The sequence below is a fragment of the Gymnoscopelus microlampas genome (assembly GCF_963454915.1).
Source record: "Gymnoscopelus microlampas genome assembly, chromosome: 8".
Lineage (NCBI taxonomy): Eukaryota > Metazoa > Chordata > Actinopteri > Myctophiformes > Myctophidae > Gymnoscopelus > Gymnoscopelus microlampas.
This window is the reverse complement of record NC_139945.1, coordinates 11199836-11219045: the sequence shown is the minus strand read 5'-3', so window position 1 is coordinate 11219045 and position 19210 is coordinate 11199836. Positions and strand designations below refer to the sequence as shown.

General features: G+C 41.8%; 1 protein-coding gene across 1 annotated transcript; it reads right to left on the bottom strand.

Moving 5' to 3' along the window:
- Nucleotides 1-2001: 2001 nt before the first annotated feature.
- Nucleotides 2002-9037, bottom strand: dmac2 (distal membrane arm assembly component 2). Its single transcript, XM_084064288.1, has 6 exons — nucleotides 9007-9037; nucleotides 7140-7321; nucleotides 5731-5811; nucleotides 4397-4536; nucleotides 3607-3769; nucleotides 2002-2904 (listed from the first exon to the last, which is right to left on the bottom strand). Exons 1-6 carry the CDS (start codon nucleotides 9022-9024, stop codon nucleotides 2694-2696), a joined length of 795 nt encoding a protein of 264 aa, XP_083920414.1. The 5' UTR covers nucleotides 9025-9037; the 3' UTR covers nucleotides 2002-2693.
- Nucleotides 9038-19210: the final 10173 nt, after the last annotated feature.

The following is a 19210-nucleotide window of genomic DNA, read 5'->3' as shown; positions in this document are numbered from 1 at the left end:
ATTTATATTGTAAAATTAATGTTAATTTAACTCTGAGAGTGTACAAATGTAACCAAATGGACAGGGTCCATTTGGTTCCATTTGTACTCTCTCAGTTACAGACCCATAAGGGTCCATTTGGTTCCTAACTATCTATCATTTAGCTGGGGACCCCCTGGAACTCCCTCAAGGACCCCACTTTGAGAACCAATGTTTTAATTGATCTAATAAAACCAATCAATCAGACCCAGTTTCTGGCATGTGTTAGTTCCCGGGGCTTTACGTATGTATTGCTATATTTTCTGATTGATTGAACTTGAACATTTTAAATACAATACACAGATATGCATATATAGTACTACTAATACTTGTATTCTATTTGCGCCTGGCGGTGTGGTGGCATTTTGGTAGGGGAACGATAACACTGCGCCATAGACCGGATATACTAATGACTGAACGGATACAGTTTTGGATTAGGTGGGCTCTAGACTGGATCTGATCTGCCACTAGAATGATGCCCTGGTGAGTGGTGATGCGACTCGCATCATGCGAGGTTAGGTTAGCTGGAAGGCAGGACTCAGGAGGCAGCACATTCCAAAACCAACCTACATTAGACATTATTGGATGACAAATGATAAATGCATTTATGGATTCTCTGATATTTGACTCAGGATCCATTTTTTTCCCAGATGTTTCTACTCACAGTATAAACTATACTAACTAAAAATATTTAACTTCATGTGGGATTTTATTCCATTCTTTCCCACGGGTAAAGCAATGTAGGACAACTTCTCCTTAACCTGCTTCGTAAGTTGGGCAGTTTCAGATTGTGTTTGTTACGGTTACACACAAGCCCTGGAAGTGTCTAATAAAAATAAAATCACCCAGAAAGATAATTTGGACAAATACCACAATTTAACAAACTAGCCTATTTCGTGCCATTTATCTTCAATGTTCCATCAGTTAACAACTGCTAAACCTGTATGTGAGAATTTGGATAGTTTTACACATGTAATGGTTGCAACCATGCTGACACTTAAGTAATGGTCTGGAGTTAGTTGCACATGCCAAATCTAAAGCAATGTAAAGGTCTGGAGTTGCACATGCCAAATCTAAAGCAATGTAAAGGTCTGGAGTTGCACATGCCAAATCTAAAGCAATGTAAAGGTCTGGAGTTGCACATGCCAAATCTAAAGCAATGTAAAGGTCTGGAGTTGCACATGCCAAATCTAAAGCAATGTCTAAAGCAAATAGGCTCAATGCACAGCAGCCATTTTGGAGAAAAATTGGGCCTCTTCTGACTTCCTTCACATGTGCTACCAATGATACTAATGAAGGCTCTGTTTCATTCTGGTCAAACAGAGTCAGGGTGCTGATATTGTGCATGTTGACTCACTAGCAATACTAGTGGGTCTCAAAGTGTGGTCCAGGGACCCTCATGGTTCCTTGAGAGGGTGTAACTCTGAGAGTGTACAAATGGAACCAAATGGACCCTCCCGGGTCCATTTGGTTCCATTTGTACACTCTCAGAGTTATGGGGGTCCTTGAAATTAGAAAGTTTGAGAACCACTGTGCTACACTACAGAGCCTTCATTAGTGTCATTGGTAGCACCTGTGAAGGAAGTAAGGAAGGGGCCCAATTTCTGTCCAATATGGCTGCTGTGCATAGAGCCTATTGCCCCTGGTGGTTGAAATCTGAAGCGTTCCTGAATGGCTGGGGAGGAAAAGAGGGACAGACCGACAGACAAAGCCTCCTGTAGGCCGGTCCCCTGGGTCTGGCAAATAGCTGTGGGTCCTCATTCAACATCCAATCTCTGGCTGGCACCGCCACCTACAGTACTTAACTAGCCTAGCCTGGATTATAGGCTTTACTACTGTCTAATAAGCATTACCATAATTGCTTCAAAACCATAACATACTGTACAGCATAACCATATGGTTTCCCCATGTCTGCTATGTACAAGATGTACAAGATTTCACAGACTTCCATGCAATAGTCATTCCTTTCTTAAAACACCAGAATACTTTACAATAAAATCTTTATTTGATAATTTACATGACCAACATATTTACAAATGAAGACTCATTGCAACAGCTGCTGAAGAGCACAGTACAGACAGAGACTATAGAGCCAAAACATTGTACTGTCCCAAACATAGTCAGAATTAATATCTCTCAAGCCTGTATTTGTGATACTGTACATGTGTGCGAGTAACGACGATAATAGTTTTTTCACTCTGTATCCTTCTATCTAAAGCAATATTACACTGAGCTTTTCTTTTTGCCTTTAAATTGTTAGTTCAGTTTTACATTTGTATTTCCCAAGGTACTGGTCAAATAGTTGAAAACCTTTTTTTAAACAGTTACAGAGAAATGGAAGCTTCTTAGCATGTCGCAGCAATGCTAATGAAAACGAATGGTATCAGCTAGCCAGTATCTGTTTTTTGATCAGCTAGCCAGATACTGTTCAGACAAAAGTGTTTGACTAGTAACTTGGTAAGTGTGATATATCACATCACCCAAATATAACACTTTGGTTGAAGGACAACCTCTCTCTCTCTCTGACCCAGAGCCAGGGAGCTTTTTAGACTTTCGAGAACCACTGTTCTAAACCGATGTTCTAAATCCTAAGAGTTTTCTGAAAAACGTATGTAAATGACACAGATGCTTTCCCGCTTTTAATGGGTTAAAACCCATCCGCTCCCCTCTACTACTCACTGCTGTCCCTGTCTTTCTCCCTCTATCCTATACCTCTGCTCCTGCTCCTCCTCCTGGCCCACCCTCTCTCCTCTCTCTGGCCTCAGGCTGAGGTCGTACCCCGTAGCGGTGATCAGACAGTGGGGCAACATCTCCTCCAGCAAGATGATGACCAGGCCTGGACTGCTGAGCCCGGGGAGCGACGATATGTCCAGACGCCGCAGCCGTCTGGAACACCCACACACACACACACACACACACACACACACACACACACACACACACACACACACACACACACACACACACACACACACACACACACACACACACACACACACACACACACACACACACACACACACACACACACACACACACACACACACACAGAAGAGCAACAGTGGTGATGGTGCTTATACACAAGTGAAAACACACACACACAAAGAATCATCTTTAAATATAATTGTCACATCACAGTTTACAGGTGTAAAAAGTGGGTGAAATTTGTTTTTGTGCAAACCCCATTGTTTTTTGTTACTTTCAGAAAGAAGAGAAAAGATGGGAGCAAGATAAATAAATAATAAAATATCTACATGTACACATCAAATCTACCTTTATTTATGTAGCACATTTAAAAAGAACAACTGTTCACCAAACAGTGTAGACCAGCATGGACAGTATGTACATGAGGTTAGACATCAGGTGTGAAGTGGCGACACATCACACTCACACGCACACACAGAAAAATGGTACTTCCAAAAGTAAAAACTATCAATATATACCAGTGTAATTAAAGGTTGGGGAAACTTTTTACAGAAGGGGAACAATGATGTTTTGCCATTTAGCCTGTGCAGTGTGTGTGTGTGTGTGTGTGTGTGTGTGTGTGTGTGTGTGTGTGTGTGTGTGTGTGTGTGTGGGGTTAATTACTTGAGATGGCTCAGAGCTGACAGCCCGCGGACGGTGATGCGCGGACAATGAGAAATGTCCAGTTCCTCCAGGCTGTCCTGGAACTCATGCAGCCTGGTCAGCGACCAGTCGTCCACTTCTGGACACCCCCGCAGTGACAGAGTACGCAAAGACGGCTGTCCCACTGAGGGAAGATGAGACGTTATGGTTAGCTTCTCCATGTTCAACACAAGATCCACTGACACACTGAACATTATATAGTTTAACCACTTGATCCCTATTATCCTTGTACTGGGCATGTCATAATAATAATAGGCAAAAATTCAATTAAAATAATGAGACATGAAAATAACAGATCTACAAGCTCACAATGCTTCACAACGTGACACATTGTGAGCTTATAGATCGGCTACTTGCGGCAGAGATTTGGCATAGAGGGACCCCGGTCACCAAAGTACAGGTTTTAAGTGGTGAATCCATGTATAGAAGAAAGAGAAAGACAGAAAGACTGAGCAGGAGGCTCAGAGACAGAGATAATTAACCACAGAGATATCTTGTTACACTACTCTGTTTACACAATAAAGTGATGTTTGATTGTCCCGATCGCAGTAGGCCTATATATACTTAACTGTACACTACATACAGTACATGCGTCCTTTTTTTATTTGACACTTCTTTTGACGATGTAAACCTACGCTTTTCCCATGCCAATAAAGCCACTTTGAATTGTGAATTATCATTATTGATAAGAGACAATGGGGAGGGAGGGGAGCTAGAGAAGAGATATAGAAAGAGAGTATGAGTCCAGTACCCAGGTTGTCCATCCCCCTGTAGTTAATAAGCGTGTCGCTCATGTCTACTTCCTCCATGAGTGTTTCTGTGTTCTTTAGAAAGTCCCAGTTGAGTCTGCCCCATCTGCCTGGACGGAACCACTCCGACTGGTCGACATACCTGAGGACACAACAGAGTGTAACACAGCAGTATGTGACAGTAAACTGCAAAAATATACAATAACGGATCCTTTTCACCTCCAGATGTCCTAGAGCATTGGTTCTCAAAGTGGGGTCCGGGGACCCCCAGGGGTACTTGAGGGGGTTCCAGGGGGTCCCCAGCTAGATGATGGACAGGAACCAAATGGACCCTTATGGGTCTGTAACTCTGAGAGTGTACAAATGGAACCAAATGGACCCTAACGGGTCCATTTGGTTCCATTTGTACACTCTCAGAGTTAAATTAACATTGATTTTACAATTTGAATTGGGGTCCCAAAGGTATAAATGCCATTAAATGGGGGTCCGTAGCCTAATGCATGTCAAACTGGGGGTCCTTGAAATTAAAATGGTTGAGAATCACTGCTAGAGAGCCGTAAAAACCTTCTCTTATTGGGGTGCCTGGCTTATCTTTTCAAATGGGGGTCCGCGGGGTAATAAGTGTCAATTAGGGGGTCCTTGACATGAAAAAGTTTGAGAACCACTGTCCAAGAGAGCCTGCCTGTCATCAGAGTTCCTCTTGTTCTTGAGTGGGGCCGCGTATTAGGGGTGCAATCGAACTAATCGGTTGTCAAAAATAATCTAGTTTAATAAAATAATTTGCACGACACCATTGTATGAAATTTTGCACGTTGAGTCGTAGATAAAAAATAAATGTAAACGTATCCAAAAATCATCCTTGTCAATTATTCGACGAATCAAAAACGTCATTGTTAGAATAACCGCTAAGAGGGTGATCGATAGTTGTAGCGCATATCGCACAATGAGGCTTTAACCACTTTAAGACCGGGGACGCATCTGCGTCTCACTTTAAGATTTCTTTTGGCTATGGGGTGCCGCGCTATGAGCTTGTAGATCTGCTATTTTTGAAAAATCTTGAAAAAATATTTTCCAGATTTTTTTCAAAAAACTGTTGAGATTTAGATTTTTTTAAAGAATCGCCTCAGGTCTTAATGGGTTAAACCCCATATGGTTGACCTCAAGGCTCTATACTAGTGTATTTTCTATTATTGCGGGGAAAGATTTCGTCGAAAGTAGCCGATCGACAAGCTTGCAACGCGTCGTGAGCTTGTCGATCTGCTATTTTCTGCAAAGGTTTTCCCCATGATACAGATGCTGGGGTTTAAGTGGTTAACAGACAAATGGAGGAACTCACCTGAATCCTCCCTTCATGCACAGGATGTAGTAGGCTGTCGCTATTTTGTCCCCATAATGTCTCTGAGTGTAGCCATAGTAACTGTGAAGGGAAAGGGACAATACACCAGATCGGTTGAGGTAGTGGTCAAATAAATGGTCAACAACTATATCAAATGCATGACTACAGAGCATACATATGAACATCACACAACAATATTTATTCTAGACTAGGTTATCCATTACTTTTACACTATGCCAATGTTTTGGGATTACTGGAGAAAACGATGTAACCTATTTTTCCATGAGAGGGTCTAAAGCATTTTCATACTGTATGTGATAAAGTCAGAACCTAAGGCTGTTGTCAACTGTTTCTTAGTAGTACATTGTCTAAAAGCAATACCTTATTATAGCCATTAATAATCTAATGTCAACTCAATAATACAGAATACAAGTAAATGGTGCATTTATATAGCGCTTTTAACCAAAGCGCTTTACATTTGACTGTGCCATTCACCCATTCACACACACATTCATACACCGATGGCGGAGGAAACCATGCAAGGCACCAACCTGCTCATCGGGAGCAATTAGGGGTTCAGCGTCTTGCTCAAGGACACTTCGACACTAAGTCTGGGGGAGCGCCCCAGCCCGGGATCGAACTGGGAACCTTGCGGTTTCCAGTTCACACTACCCGGTCACTCTACCTCTGAGATGTAGTGGAGTAGAAGTAAAAGTATTGGAAATTGGAAATACTCAAGTAAAGTACACCACTGCCGCCCCAAGTATATCAGTACAGTGACAGGCACCCTTGTCTGGTCGTCATTATTGCATCCCTAATTAATTGGACATGTCATTATAGACGAACAAAAAAGAAAACAAATGGCAAATCTACAAGCTCACAACACACCGTGATGTGAAGCATTGTGAGCTTATAGATCCGTTATTTTCAAGAAAATCTAAATGTGGAAAATGTGGAATATTTTTTTAAACATAAATATTGTATGAGGGTCCCTGGCACAAAATATTTTCAGATGGGGGTCTGCGGCCAAATACATATACATTTTGGGGTCCTTGGCATGACAATGTTTGAGAACCACCGTTCTAAAGCAGTGGTTCCCAAGCATTTTAGCTCAAGACCCAAAAGAGAAATTAGATGTTTGCCCAGGACGGAAACTAGTGAAAATAGCAGATAGATCTACAAGCTCACAACGCGCCGTGAATCTACTTCTTAAACATTTAAAAAAAAAAATGCATTTATAGAAATTATATATTTTTTTTTCATTTTAATTATGAAACACTTTGGAATTGTTTTTAATTGATGAAAAGTTGTGATTTGTTACTCGTGACCCATAAAACCCATGGGATATTTACTCGTGACCCATAAAGATTGGGACACACTGTCCTGAAGCATCCATGTCTGGGCCTTACGCATTCTTCTTCTTCAGTGAACTGTGCTTCCGCTGAGACGACCAGTTGAGGAGCATGTCGATGTCGTAGAACTGATGAGAGAGGTACAGCAGCAGTCTGGAGTACAGTGGGGCTGGAGCCACTGGGCTGGAGCTACATGATCGCCTGGCAACCAAGAGGAGAGATGCCTGCCTGCAGCATCGCTGTAGTGGCCATGGAGAACAGAGAGAGAGTACTTTACTTGAGTATTTCCAATTTCCAATACTTTGACTTCTACTCCACTACATCTCAGAGGCAAATATTGTACTTTTACTGCACTACAATTATTTGAAAACTTTAGTTACTAGTTACTTTTCAGATATACATTATGATATAATGAAACATACATTAAACACTTTAACCCTCGCGATGCGACGCGTTGTGAGCTTGTAGATCTGCTATTTTCAAATATTTAGTACTTTTACTTTTGGTACTTTAAGTACATTTTGATGCCAATACTTTTGTACTTTTGCTCAAGTAAATTTTGAATTCTGGACTTTTACTTGTAACAGAGTATTTTTATATTGCAGTATTGGTACTTTTACTTTTCCCTCCTACTTTTTCCACCACTGGAAAAATGATGTAGAAAGTAATGATTAAAAGCTGTTGAGAGTCTTCTGGTTCTGAATGAAGTCATGTGTGTACTACTAAGTATCATGACATTGCACCAGAGACTGATGCACTCTCTCCACTCTGTCACAACTTCACAAGACAGTTTATCATGTTGGTGAAAAGACAAACTATGTCTTATTATAGGCGACAATAATGGAGGAATTGCATGTTTGATATTGTTTGATAAATAATATCAAACACGCAATTCCAAATGCAGCCATAAATAAATAAATGCCTTTATAAGTGATAATGATAACTGTTTTGATTGATTGATTGATTGAATGAATGACAGAAATGCAAACAACAATACAGTCATACAGCTTGGTCTAAAAGGATAACCCCCAACAAGTCCAGCGGTAGCCGTGGATCTAGCCCTGAAACATGACTGTCATTCCATGACAGTCATGGTGCCAGTTGCCCCTGGGTTTTCGCGGATTTCTTTTTGTTTAGATTGCCAACTCTCACATGTACATAAACGTTCAGATTTCAAATATAAAGTGCTTACCACAGAGCCACGGATGTTACCTCGCGATGCGGACCACATTAAGCACCCTTATCTCCCGTATTGTTCAATAAAAAGCATTTTAATCCGATCGCCGGCCATTTTCTCCAAATTTTCTCCGATACTTTCAACCATGCGACACCTAATGGTTGGGAGGTGTATTGCACTCTGATACATTAAAAAAAAAAAAAACCTGAAAAAAGGAAATGGCCGGCGACGGGCTTAAAATGCTTTTTATTGAACAATACGGGAGATACGGGTACTTAATGTGGTCCGCATCGCGAGGTAACATCCGTGGCTCTGTGGTAAGCACTTTATATTTGAAATCTGAACGTTTATGTACATGTGAGAGTTGGCAATCTAAACAAAAAGAAATCCGCGAAAACCCAGGGGCAACTGGCACCATGACGCTTGTGTATACAAGCGTCATGTGAACCATGGCTACCGTGGATCAAGACTATCATATGTATCGAGTCTGACTTTTACTTGATCATAGATATGCAAATGTCAAAATCGATAAAAAAAAATACATCTATGATAATCTTGATCCAAGACTAGTCCTGTGGACTTGTTTCCATTGAGGTCCCATGTATTCAATTCATCAACATAGCATAATAACTGTACTGGATGGGGCACTTTCTACCGTTTTGTTCTGCTATACTGTCAATAATTCACATGAACATAACTGAACATTATAGCGTTATATTCTAGTTGAAATAACAAGGGTACACTTACCGACAAGGGGAGCGCCATGATAATAACTGGCACAGGATGGCAATGCACAAGGAACAAACATTGCGCTTTCGCGTTTGACTTGTGGTTGTTCACCACTTCCACCACTGGGGGGCAGTCAAAGCTTTTATAGATTAAAATAGATCCGATCTGACTTCAGTATTCACCATAGAGTTAAAAATAAGGTATTCACTGGTGGTGACGTCATCGTGAGCCAAGCAGAGGAAATGACAGGTAAAATCTGTCTGAGCCACGTTGCTTCATCCTGCTAATAATATTTGAATGATTGATTGAATACTTTATTAACAGTTTGCAAAAAGTACAGTGGTACGATTAAACAATGGTGCTAATTGGATAACACGAAAAGCTCTGAGGGCTTGTTTCCATTGTGGTCTTATGTATTCAATTAATCAGGACATTAGACATAACACACAAGGAATCATCAATTATTAGAACAGGCTGTTTAAACAAGCACAAACTTACTAAAGTAATGGCCACAATGTTAAAGGTAAGTGATTATTTTGTTAAAATAAATGTGTAATAATAGCTAGCTCTATATTCTGATAGTACTCATCATTGCTATAGAGTGTTTGTTCAGTAACAGGAGTCTCCATGTGTCTCCTGCTCTTTAATAAACAGAAAATGTATTTTCAGGTGAGGATACCAATTTGATCCAATCAGGATAGAGAACTGAGACAGAATATAGTTAGTTCTGTGTCTACCTGGTATCCTATAGTTTCAATGTACAGAATATACATTTCTTTTCATAGTAGCTAATTGTTTACACTGATGTATGCTAGTTTCTTGGTTTCTTAGGTTGATGAGTTATTGTGGATCCCTTACTAATAGGAATCTGTCAACTCAGGATGGAAAGAAGAGGCCCAGTTGGTGCATACTGCATCTCCAGACGAATCTCTTGTTAGTTCAATTTCCTCCCAGGCCTTCTTGGGGAGTACAGAACAAACAAAGGTTAGAGCGCACCTGCTATCTGACAGATATACAATGAAAAACCAACATCCCCCTGATATGATTCCCATTACCACCAGCTCTCACACATGTACACACATTCCCCAAGGTCCCAGCACACTCACACTCACACTAATGGCGACAGGCGGTCAGTGGTGGAAAGTAGCTAAGTGCATTTACTCAAGTAACTGTACATACAACAATTTTGAGGTACTTTTACTTTACTTGAGTATTGCCATGTTTTGATACTTAAACTTAATACCATATTTTCCTTTGGCACTGTAAGTATATAGGCTATTCAGGCCAATACTTTTGTACTTTTACTCAAGTACATTTTTGAATACAGACCTTTTACTTGTAACAGAGTATTTTATATTGTGGTATTGCTACTTTTACTTAAAGCGGCACTATGTAACTTTTTTTAATGAATAAAATGTCATTTTGTCCAATCTGTATGGTAGAGTATGTTAATACAATATAACTTATACAATTGGGGTGGTTGTATTTTGTCTCCCTGCTATTCTATTGAGACATTTAGATTGTGTCAAAGGTCATGTCTCACCTAGACACAGGATCTGACATGAATTTTGACCTGATGGTCAAGATTAAATTTAGCTCCTGAGCAAGCAGGCAGGCTCTATTAGCTCAATGGTAAAAAAAAATATCAGCACTTGCACAGGAAACCGGGTTCAAATGCGGGGTAGAAGCGGGGTCACATACTGCAGCTTTAAGTAAAAAAATCAGAGTACTTCTTCCACCACTGCATTTCCCCAAGGTCAAAAACCCAGCACACTCCCAGTGAGTGTGATGGTGGTGACAGGCGCAGAGGTGCTTCACACCTGCTCCTAGGTACCAGTGCCGGCCCTGAGCAATTTGGTGCATTTGGGCAGGATTTTAGCTGGTGCAAAAATGATGGAAAATTGTTTCGGTTACAGAGAGGTAACCTTACGTCTCATCTTCCCTCAGTGGGACAGCCGCTTTTGCGTACTCTGTCACTGCGGGGATGTCCAGAAGAAGTGGAAGACCGCATGTTGCTGACCAGGTTGCATGAGTTCCAGGACCCCCAGACAGGAAATCTCTCCTCGCATCACCATGGGCCTGCTCCAAGCACTGGTATGAACATCTAGCGGCGGACAAGGTGAATAACTCCTGTGAACACCATAAGGTAGAACACCCAGTACAAACAATGAAGTATTAGTATTGTAGTTTTATTTCAATTGTAGCATTCTCGAGAATCACTCATCCAATTGACTTCACACTTGACACTGCGCTCCCTTGGTCCTCAGCAATATACCCTCCAAGTGTGAAGTGATCAAAGGTTTTCAAGCAGGGCCGGATTTATAGGAGTTGAGGTCCCTGGGTTAGAGAAATTTTTGAGCCCCCCCCTGAGCGAAATTCTTTTGCAGGCTTTTTTCTTTTTTTTCTGGTTTTTGTTACTTTAATTTGGTTAATTCGGTAGGGTTACTTTACAATTTGATCATAAAAAAAAAGATACGGTAAGTCCGGCCCAGACAGACAGACAGACAGATAGAGATTCCATGAATTTATAGTGTTCTGAAAAAAAAAAATACAATAATAATAATGTTTATTCTTGTTGAATACTATTTTCATAACATTTCCACCAGTCTGATACAGCTCTCTGCAAATTATACCACGGGAACCTAAAGATTTATAATATATTATCTCAATAAAATTGTTAACTCTGACAAATTATAAGGCACTATTGGTAAACAGAGGCTTGATGGCTTTACTACCACATTCCTGTTGGTTAGATGGAGGGACGGATAAAATGATTGAAAAATACTGCAGCGTATGACAAACTGAGTTAAGTTCATTAGAGTCATGACTGGATCAATATATGGAACCAAAGCAATCACGTTACGGAATAGCTGGGTGAATTAATATATGGAGCAGCGGGTTCATGGGTGAATAACGGAAAGAATGAATGAATTGAGACGGGAATGAATAAATGAATGGATGAATGCTTCATTGGATCAGAAGTTCAGTGACAGGAACAGATGGGCAAATGGAAGAGGAAATAGAGAGAGGGTGTTGTGTTGATTCTCTGTCTATCTACATAGTATGTCTACACATATGCGCAGGAGAACATGAGTGCGCACGTGTGTGTGTGTGTGTGTGTGTGTGTGTGTGTGTGTGTGTGTGTGTGTGTGTGTGTGTGTGTGTGTGTGTGTGTGTGTGTGTGTGTGTGTGTGTGTGTGTGTGTGTGTGTGTGTGTGTGTGTGTGTGTGTGTGTGTGTGTGACATGCTGCCTGATTCTGACATACATAGAGAAGCATTTCAGCTGGAAAACACAATTATATACTGTCCATATCCCTATAGCTTTACTTAATCTATCTCTGCCGGGATTGGACGACAGCGTATTTACTGATATCAATCTGATGAATATTAATGTTTTTTAGATCAAAAGGTTTTCCTTTTTACTGTGAAAGCCACCCTGCTATATTATTGATGAATTTTCCTTAGTAGCCATTGTATTTTGATGTATTCAGTTACGTATGTTTGTGTGTACACATCAATTTTTCATGGTGCCTTTAATGGACTGTCTGAGAGCAGGACATGTAGGCCACAGTTACAGCTTGAAGCTGTTGTACATTAGAGCCCAGTGGTTATGCTAAAACAGTGAGCTCCTCTAGGGAATAGATAGCTACAGTTGGATATGTCGTGTCTCAAATGATAAAACACTGAAAACTGCAATTACTTAAAAAAAATAATGAAATTTGTATGCAGTAGCAGTGTGGTAATTTAAACATCTACAAAAGTATTTATCCCAGGAACGTTGAAATGTGTAATGTTGCATCAGATAATAACAGCCTAATATATCAACAGGCAGTGCCTTGGAAGGTTGAGAACAAAGTCGTTTGCAGTCGAATACAAATGTCTGATCTTTGCCCAGTGCAGCAGAATGGATCGAATGACATCTTTGAAGGTTTCTCTGTGCTGGGATCCATGTTGAAAAAGCTTCCCATAGCTGTGACAGTGATCCCATTCCTCTAAGGGGGTCCATTGAGGCTTTGGGGCTTCGGGGCTGGTGAGAGAGGGGTGGAAGAAGTGTTCCACAAGTGTTCACGTTGGAGTTCCAATGGTACCCAATGGTATTCCTGTGCATTGAATACAAATTCATTATAACTTTGCAAACTTGCTTTACTGAATGGGGGAGCTTAAGAAATGTGCTGACAGTGTCAACATACTCTATACTGTACCTCTCTCCCCCCCTCCCCCTCCCTCCTTCCTCTTCCCTCTCCTTATCCCTCGCTCCCTTTATTTTTGTCTCCGCCAGGCCGAAGGCGTGGCTGAGACTATGTTTTGCCGTCAGTGTATGTATCCGTCCGTCCACCCGTGAAACCAGAGCAGAACCTCTGCCCCAGAATGTTCACATTGGCTGTTATAGCGCCACCAGGAGGCCAATTTTTGCAAAACGGATGTTTTGATATTACTCCTACAGATTTTGTCCAAACATTTTTGAGTGTTTTATTTTTGTTTTAAAAAAACATGACAAACATAGAAGACAACGTACTATACAATACAGTACATACATCGTACACCTACATACACTTATACATTTAAAAATAGGGAGACAAAAGAAAAGAAAACGACTAATTACAATACAAAAATAAAAAAGTAACTAATCAAGACAGATCTGTCAGATTTTTCATATTCCATCCTGATTGGCTAAGATTGGCTTCCAAAGTTGGCAGGAGTGGCCTGTTTTGAACAAAAGGCCTCAAATCATGCAGCGTCCAAATGAGAAAGTTCACAGTGGCCTGTTATAGCGCCACCAGGAGGCCGATTTTTGCAAAAAATTTTTTTTGCTATGACTCCTATAGATTTTTGCATAATAGGGATCGTTGTCAAACAGGGGACGTTGCTTTAATGGGGGACGTTGCCTAACGGCGAACGTTGCCTACGCCGATCATTGCCTAATGGCGATTTGCTCTGACATCAACCATTTTGCGTTGATGTCGCCGATTTGCGCAGACATCAGTGATCTCCATATTTCGGTGCTTGTCCATATGTGGGCATAAATTGCGCACACAGACAGACAAGCCCATGCACAGACAACATGAACTTTAGTAGATAGAATGAAAAATGTCAGGACTGCAGTGAATCACTCCTAAGGCCTTTTATGGCCTTGTTAAGGGTGACTTACATACTGTAGGCATTAACAGGTGAAGTCCTTGGCTTGGTATTAGCTGCTCTGAGTTTTGTGCCCGTCCACTCCCTACTGGGAGCTGCACTAAGTGATGGTACTGCAGGAAAGCCATTAGATGCTGATTTCATGCGATTTTCCTCTCTTTCAGCGGTAGTGAAGGCAGACCCCCCCCTCACACACACACACACACACACACACACACACACACACACACACGCGCGTGCGCACACACACACACACACACACACACACACACACACACACACACACACACACACACACACACACACACACACACACACACACACACACACACACACACACACACACACGCACACACACACACACACGCACGCACACACACACGCAATCACGCATGCATACACGCACACACATGCATGCACACACGCACGCACGCATGTGTGCACACACAAACACACTCACGGTATACGAGCTAATGCAGCAGTGCCGAGTCTGTTAGCAGCTGTCAGGGCTGTTTTGTTTTAGCCAATTCCCATGAGGCCGACAGAGTCTGTAAATCACTGCAGTCTATGGCAGGGCGGCCATTACGGGGTGGTCATGTGAGGCCAGTCGCTTAATGCTCACGTTGAATGACAGTCACTGGGAGGGCAGCTGTAGGGCATGGAAGGGCAATAAAATGAAGGAAACAGGCATGTGAATTAACTCTTAGCTGTGTGTATGTATAGCCGTGTTGGGTTTGACGGGAAGAATGTTATGAAAACCCTTGTCAACATCCTGTTTACACACCACTAATTTAAAAGAAGAGCAACAACGATAATATTAACCCATTAAGACCTGGAACGCATCTGTGTATTTTTTTTAATTTGAGCTAAAAAAACATTATTTTACACTTTGGCTATTCAAAAATAGCAGATATACAAGCTCATAGCGCGGCACCGAGTGCCGCACTACGAGCTTGTAGATCTGCTATTTTTGAAAAATTGTGAAAATGTGTGCAAATCTTTGAATATATATATTGTTTTAAAGCGAACATTTTTAACTCAAATCTTTGCCTCTGAGGGTCACTGGAACAACATATTTTGAGATAGGGGTCGGCGGCCAAATACATATCAGGTTGGGGGTCCTTGACATGAAAAAGTTTGAGCACCACTGATATAGAAACATATCGTTTTTCAGAATACTGTTGGGATTTAGAAGACATTATTTTGTAGAATCGGCTTCAGATCTTAATGGGTTGATATAATAATAAATAATATTACAGAGTTTTCTTTTTTTGGCTAGCTACTAATAACTCAGTTGTTTCCCAGGGCAAGAGTTAGAAACAGAAACGTCACATACTGTAGGTAAGAATATTAAGGACAGCTGTGTTACTGTTTACATCCTGAAACTGTATAGTAAGTCATATTTTGACCCATTTAATGCTGTACAGATTTGTGTGTGACACAGAGACTCACATTGAATGTTACCTAGTGGATAAGGGAAAGCCAGTGGATTTAGTGCAACGTTAGCCTGCAGAATGTATTGTTAATGATGATGGACATGGATAGAAATGGAATGAAATCTTTGCACTAAATATAGCACATACACACACACGCGCACACACACACACGCACGCACGCACGCACGCACGCACGCACACACACACACACACACACACACACACACACACACACACACACACACACACACACACACACACACACACACACACACACACACACACACGTTATCACCTGTAATTACGTCTACATGTCACGACTGGAATGTTAAGGTGATGTGTGGCTTTATCTCAATGTTCTCTTGCTGTTCATTCAAGCACTGTTGTATATGATGTCATTTCTGTGCGTTTGTGTGTGTGCGCGTGTTTGCGTGCACCTGCACGCAAACACCTGCACGTGCACATGTTCATATGTGTGTGCATGCTTACTGTAATCATCATGGTTCTTATCTCTCTTTTCCACACGTGTGGTAATTTCCTTTAGCAGAATTAATTGCCATGGTGATGAACATACACTAACGACCGAACGACAGCACAGTGACCCTGCCCACTGTGATACTCACTATGCAATTATCCCATTATCTTGTGTATAGCTGTCAGTCAAAATGGCATGCTGGCCCAAAATAGCAGCGCTTACCGTGGGGCGCCTGAGTATTATTTCAGCAAATAATTGTGTTCGCAGAGAAAAGCTGCTGACTTTACACATGTGTACAAATATCACATGCACACGCGCAAACGCACGCACGCGTCGCACGCACGCACGCGTCGCACGCACGCACGCGAGCACGCATGCACATAAAATCCAGAAACAACGTTACATGCACACTGCCCTGTCCATTTAGATGAAAAATATTTTTCTCTCCTGCTCTCTGTCTCTGTCTCTCTCTTGCTTTGTCTCTCTGTGTGTGTGTCTCTCTCTCTCTCTCTCTCCCTCTCTCACAAGCCTCACAAAATGGAACACGCTGTTATCTAGAGATTAGAATTCTCCTGTGAATGTGGTCTTGTGGGAGAAGCCCCAGTGAAGTCATATCTACACATCGCCGTACAGCTGTGCAATTCCATGCACAACGTTTTTCAGTTGAATATCAGTTATTTTTAGCGAATGACACAGCTGCAAAGAATAAGTTGGGCACAACCACTTAAAACCTATGTACTTGACCGGGGGTCCCGGAGGGCTGTATATAGGTACGTCTTTGCCAGAAATAGCCTTGTAGATCTGCTATTTTTACTCAATATTCGCCCCAGAATAGGGACGCTGTGGTTCATGTGGTTAAGTGTGGGCCATTAGTAACAAGAACGAGGTCAGAGTCGATGCTCCTCCGAGACTGCATGCACGTTGGAGATACAGTAAAAGTTGCTTCTTCCCCATAAACGTGCACACGCAAATCAAGCAGCTCGCGCATGGCCCGTTCTGGAGTTGCTGCACATTATGAACTAAACTTAAAGTGCTGATAATGGTGCATTTATTTATTACCGCATAGACCAGTTAATATGCAGAGAGAGAATCTCTCTTTGTCTCTTTCTCTCTCTCAAGATAGCGGTCGCATAGTGTATGAGTGTGTGCGATATACGGCTATACTGTATTCCCATTGGGTTGTATGTAGAGAGTGTCTAAAGCGTTAGCTACATAGCAGCCAATGAATAATGCAGCGGAAATAAAATTTTTTTTTGGTACAGCATCTCCGTGCAATATGATACGTTATATAGGTTGTCGAATGTTGCTGTATTGCATGGGCTGCTGCTTGTTACCGCCCTATACAGTTGTGTGCGCGCGTGTGTGTGTGTGTGTGTGTGTGTGACTTTTGGATGACTCCTATCACGCATTGGCAAGGATGACAGCCATTGTTAACACCTCCACTATAGGTGACCAAGAATGCTTCGATGAGCTCTCAGGTCTACTGCAGAGAGACCAGCCATGCACTTGTCTTTTTTTAAAAGATTCTTGATGCCATCTTTTACGCTTTTAGAAAAGCGGCATATATCTGCATACGAACACATGATCCTCCTCACTTAATCACATCCACAATGAGGCTATAAATAGGCTCAGACAAAAAAAATGGCTAATGTATTATGCATTTTGGTCTTTTGATATCCTGTCGACATCCTCTTTTCCAATTAGACCTTCTCTCCCTCTCCCCACTTTTGCTGATATTTTCTATAATCCTCCTTTTGTCCTTTGTTCCTCTCCTCAATCCAAGGCTAACCCCGCCCCCCCACCACCACCCTCAATCCCACCATGCTCTGTAGCCAACGTTATCTCCCCCCATGCAACACACCTGCCGTAAGTCAAGTTCTTATGTCCTTTCATCTCTCAATGTCTCTTTGACCAAGCTTTTTTTAATGTATAAATTCAGCTCATGCATTATCACCGCCGCTCACGTTCTCCTCCTCCTCCACCCTCTCTCCTCTGCAGCAGCTGTGTCAGCAGAATGCTAAGTTTGACTTGTAGCATGAAATGAGCACACGTGTGTAACCGGGTCCGCGCACGCACGCACACACACACTCATGCATCTGCACACAAGCAAGTAAATTGCACACACGTGCATTACTGTAAGAGAAAGGGGAAGGAAAGAAAAAGAGGAGGAAGGAGAGAGAGAGAGAGAGTAAAAACAAGTGGAGAAAAGATTTCAACAGCTCCAACAAGCAGAGATCATGAATAGCTAATGACGGGTTTATTTTCTGCCTGCTTCCCATGCCCCCCCCCCATCTTGGGCTCATCAATCAAAGAGCTGCCTCGTCTCTCCGCTATAAAGACACATTAAGCTGATAATAGACTCTCTATGCTGCATGTCAACCAAGAAATATGAAATGCCTCTATGCTCCTCAGCTCGCCTCACAAACCAGTGAAACCACCCAACTCCACTCAGGATTACTTCAGCACTGTATGCGAAGGCTCCATCTATATCAGTGGTTCTCAACCAGTGGTCCGGGGACCACCAGTGGTCCTTGAGGGGGTTCCAGGGGGTCCCCAGCCTGTAACTCTGAGAGTAACTCTGAGAGTAACTCTGAGAGTGTACAAATGGAACCAAATGGACCCTAATGGGTCCATTTGGTTCCATTTGTACACTCTCAGAGTTAAATGAACACTAATGATGATGATACAGTGTAGACTGGGACCCCCAAGAAATGAAAATGGTTCCTGGCATATCTTTTCAAATGGGGGTCCCTGGGCTAATATGTGTCAATTTGGGGGTTCTTGACATGAAAAAGGTTGAAAACCACTGATCTATGTGACTAAGCTTTGCTCCCCTGTGTGGTCGTGTCCCATGCTGAAAATAGCAGATCTACAAGCTCACAACACATTGCATCTGTGTCGCCCTGTGAGCTTGTACTTTGGCAATAAAATAAAACAAAAGTGTTAAATAGCTGCTACAGTATAGAGTGTTTATTCAGTGTCTCTCCATCTCTCCTGCTCTTTTGTAAACAGAAAATCAGGCCAATTTTTTATCCAATCAGGAGAGAGAACTCATGTAGGTGTGACGGTGGCCAGGCTGTCACATGTAACTTTGCCACTTCTTTTCAGAATGCTGACCTTTTCCAATAAGTAATTTATCATCCACATTTAAGCTCACAACAATAAAATATAGAGT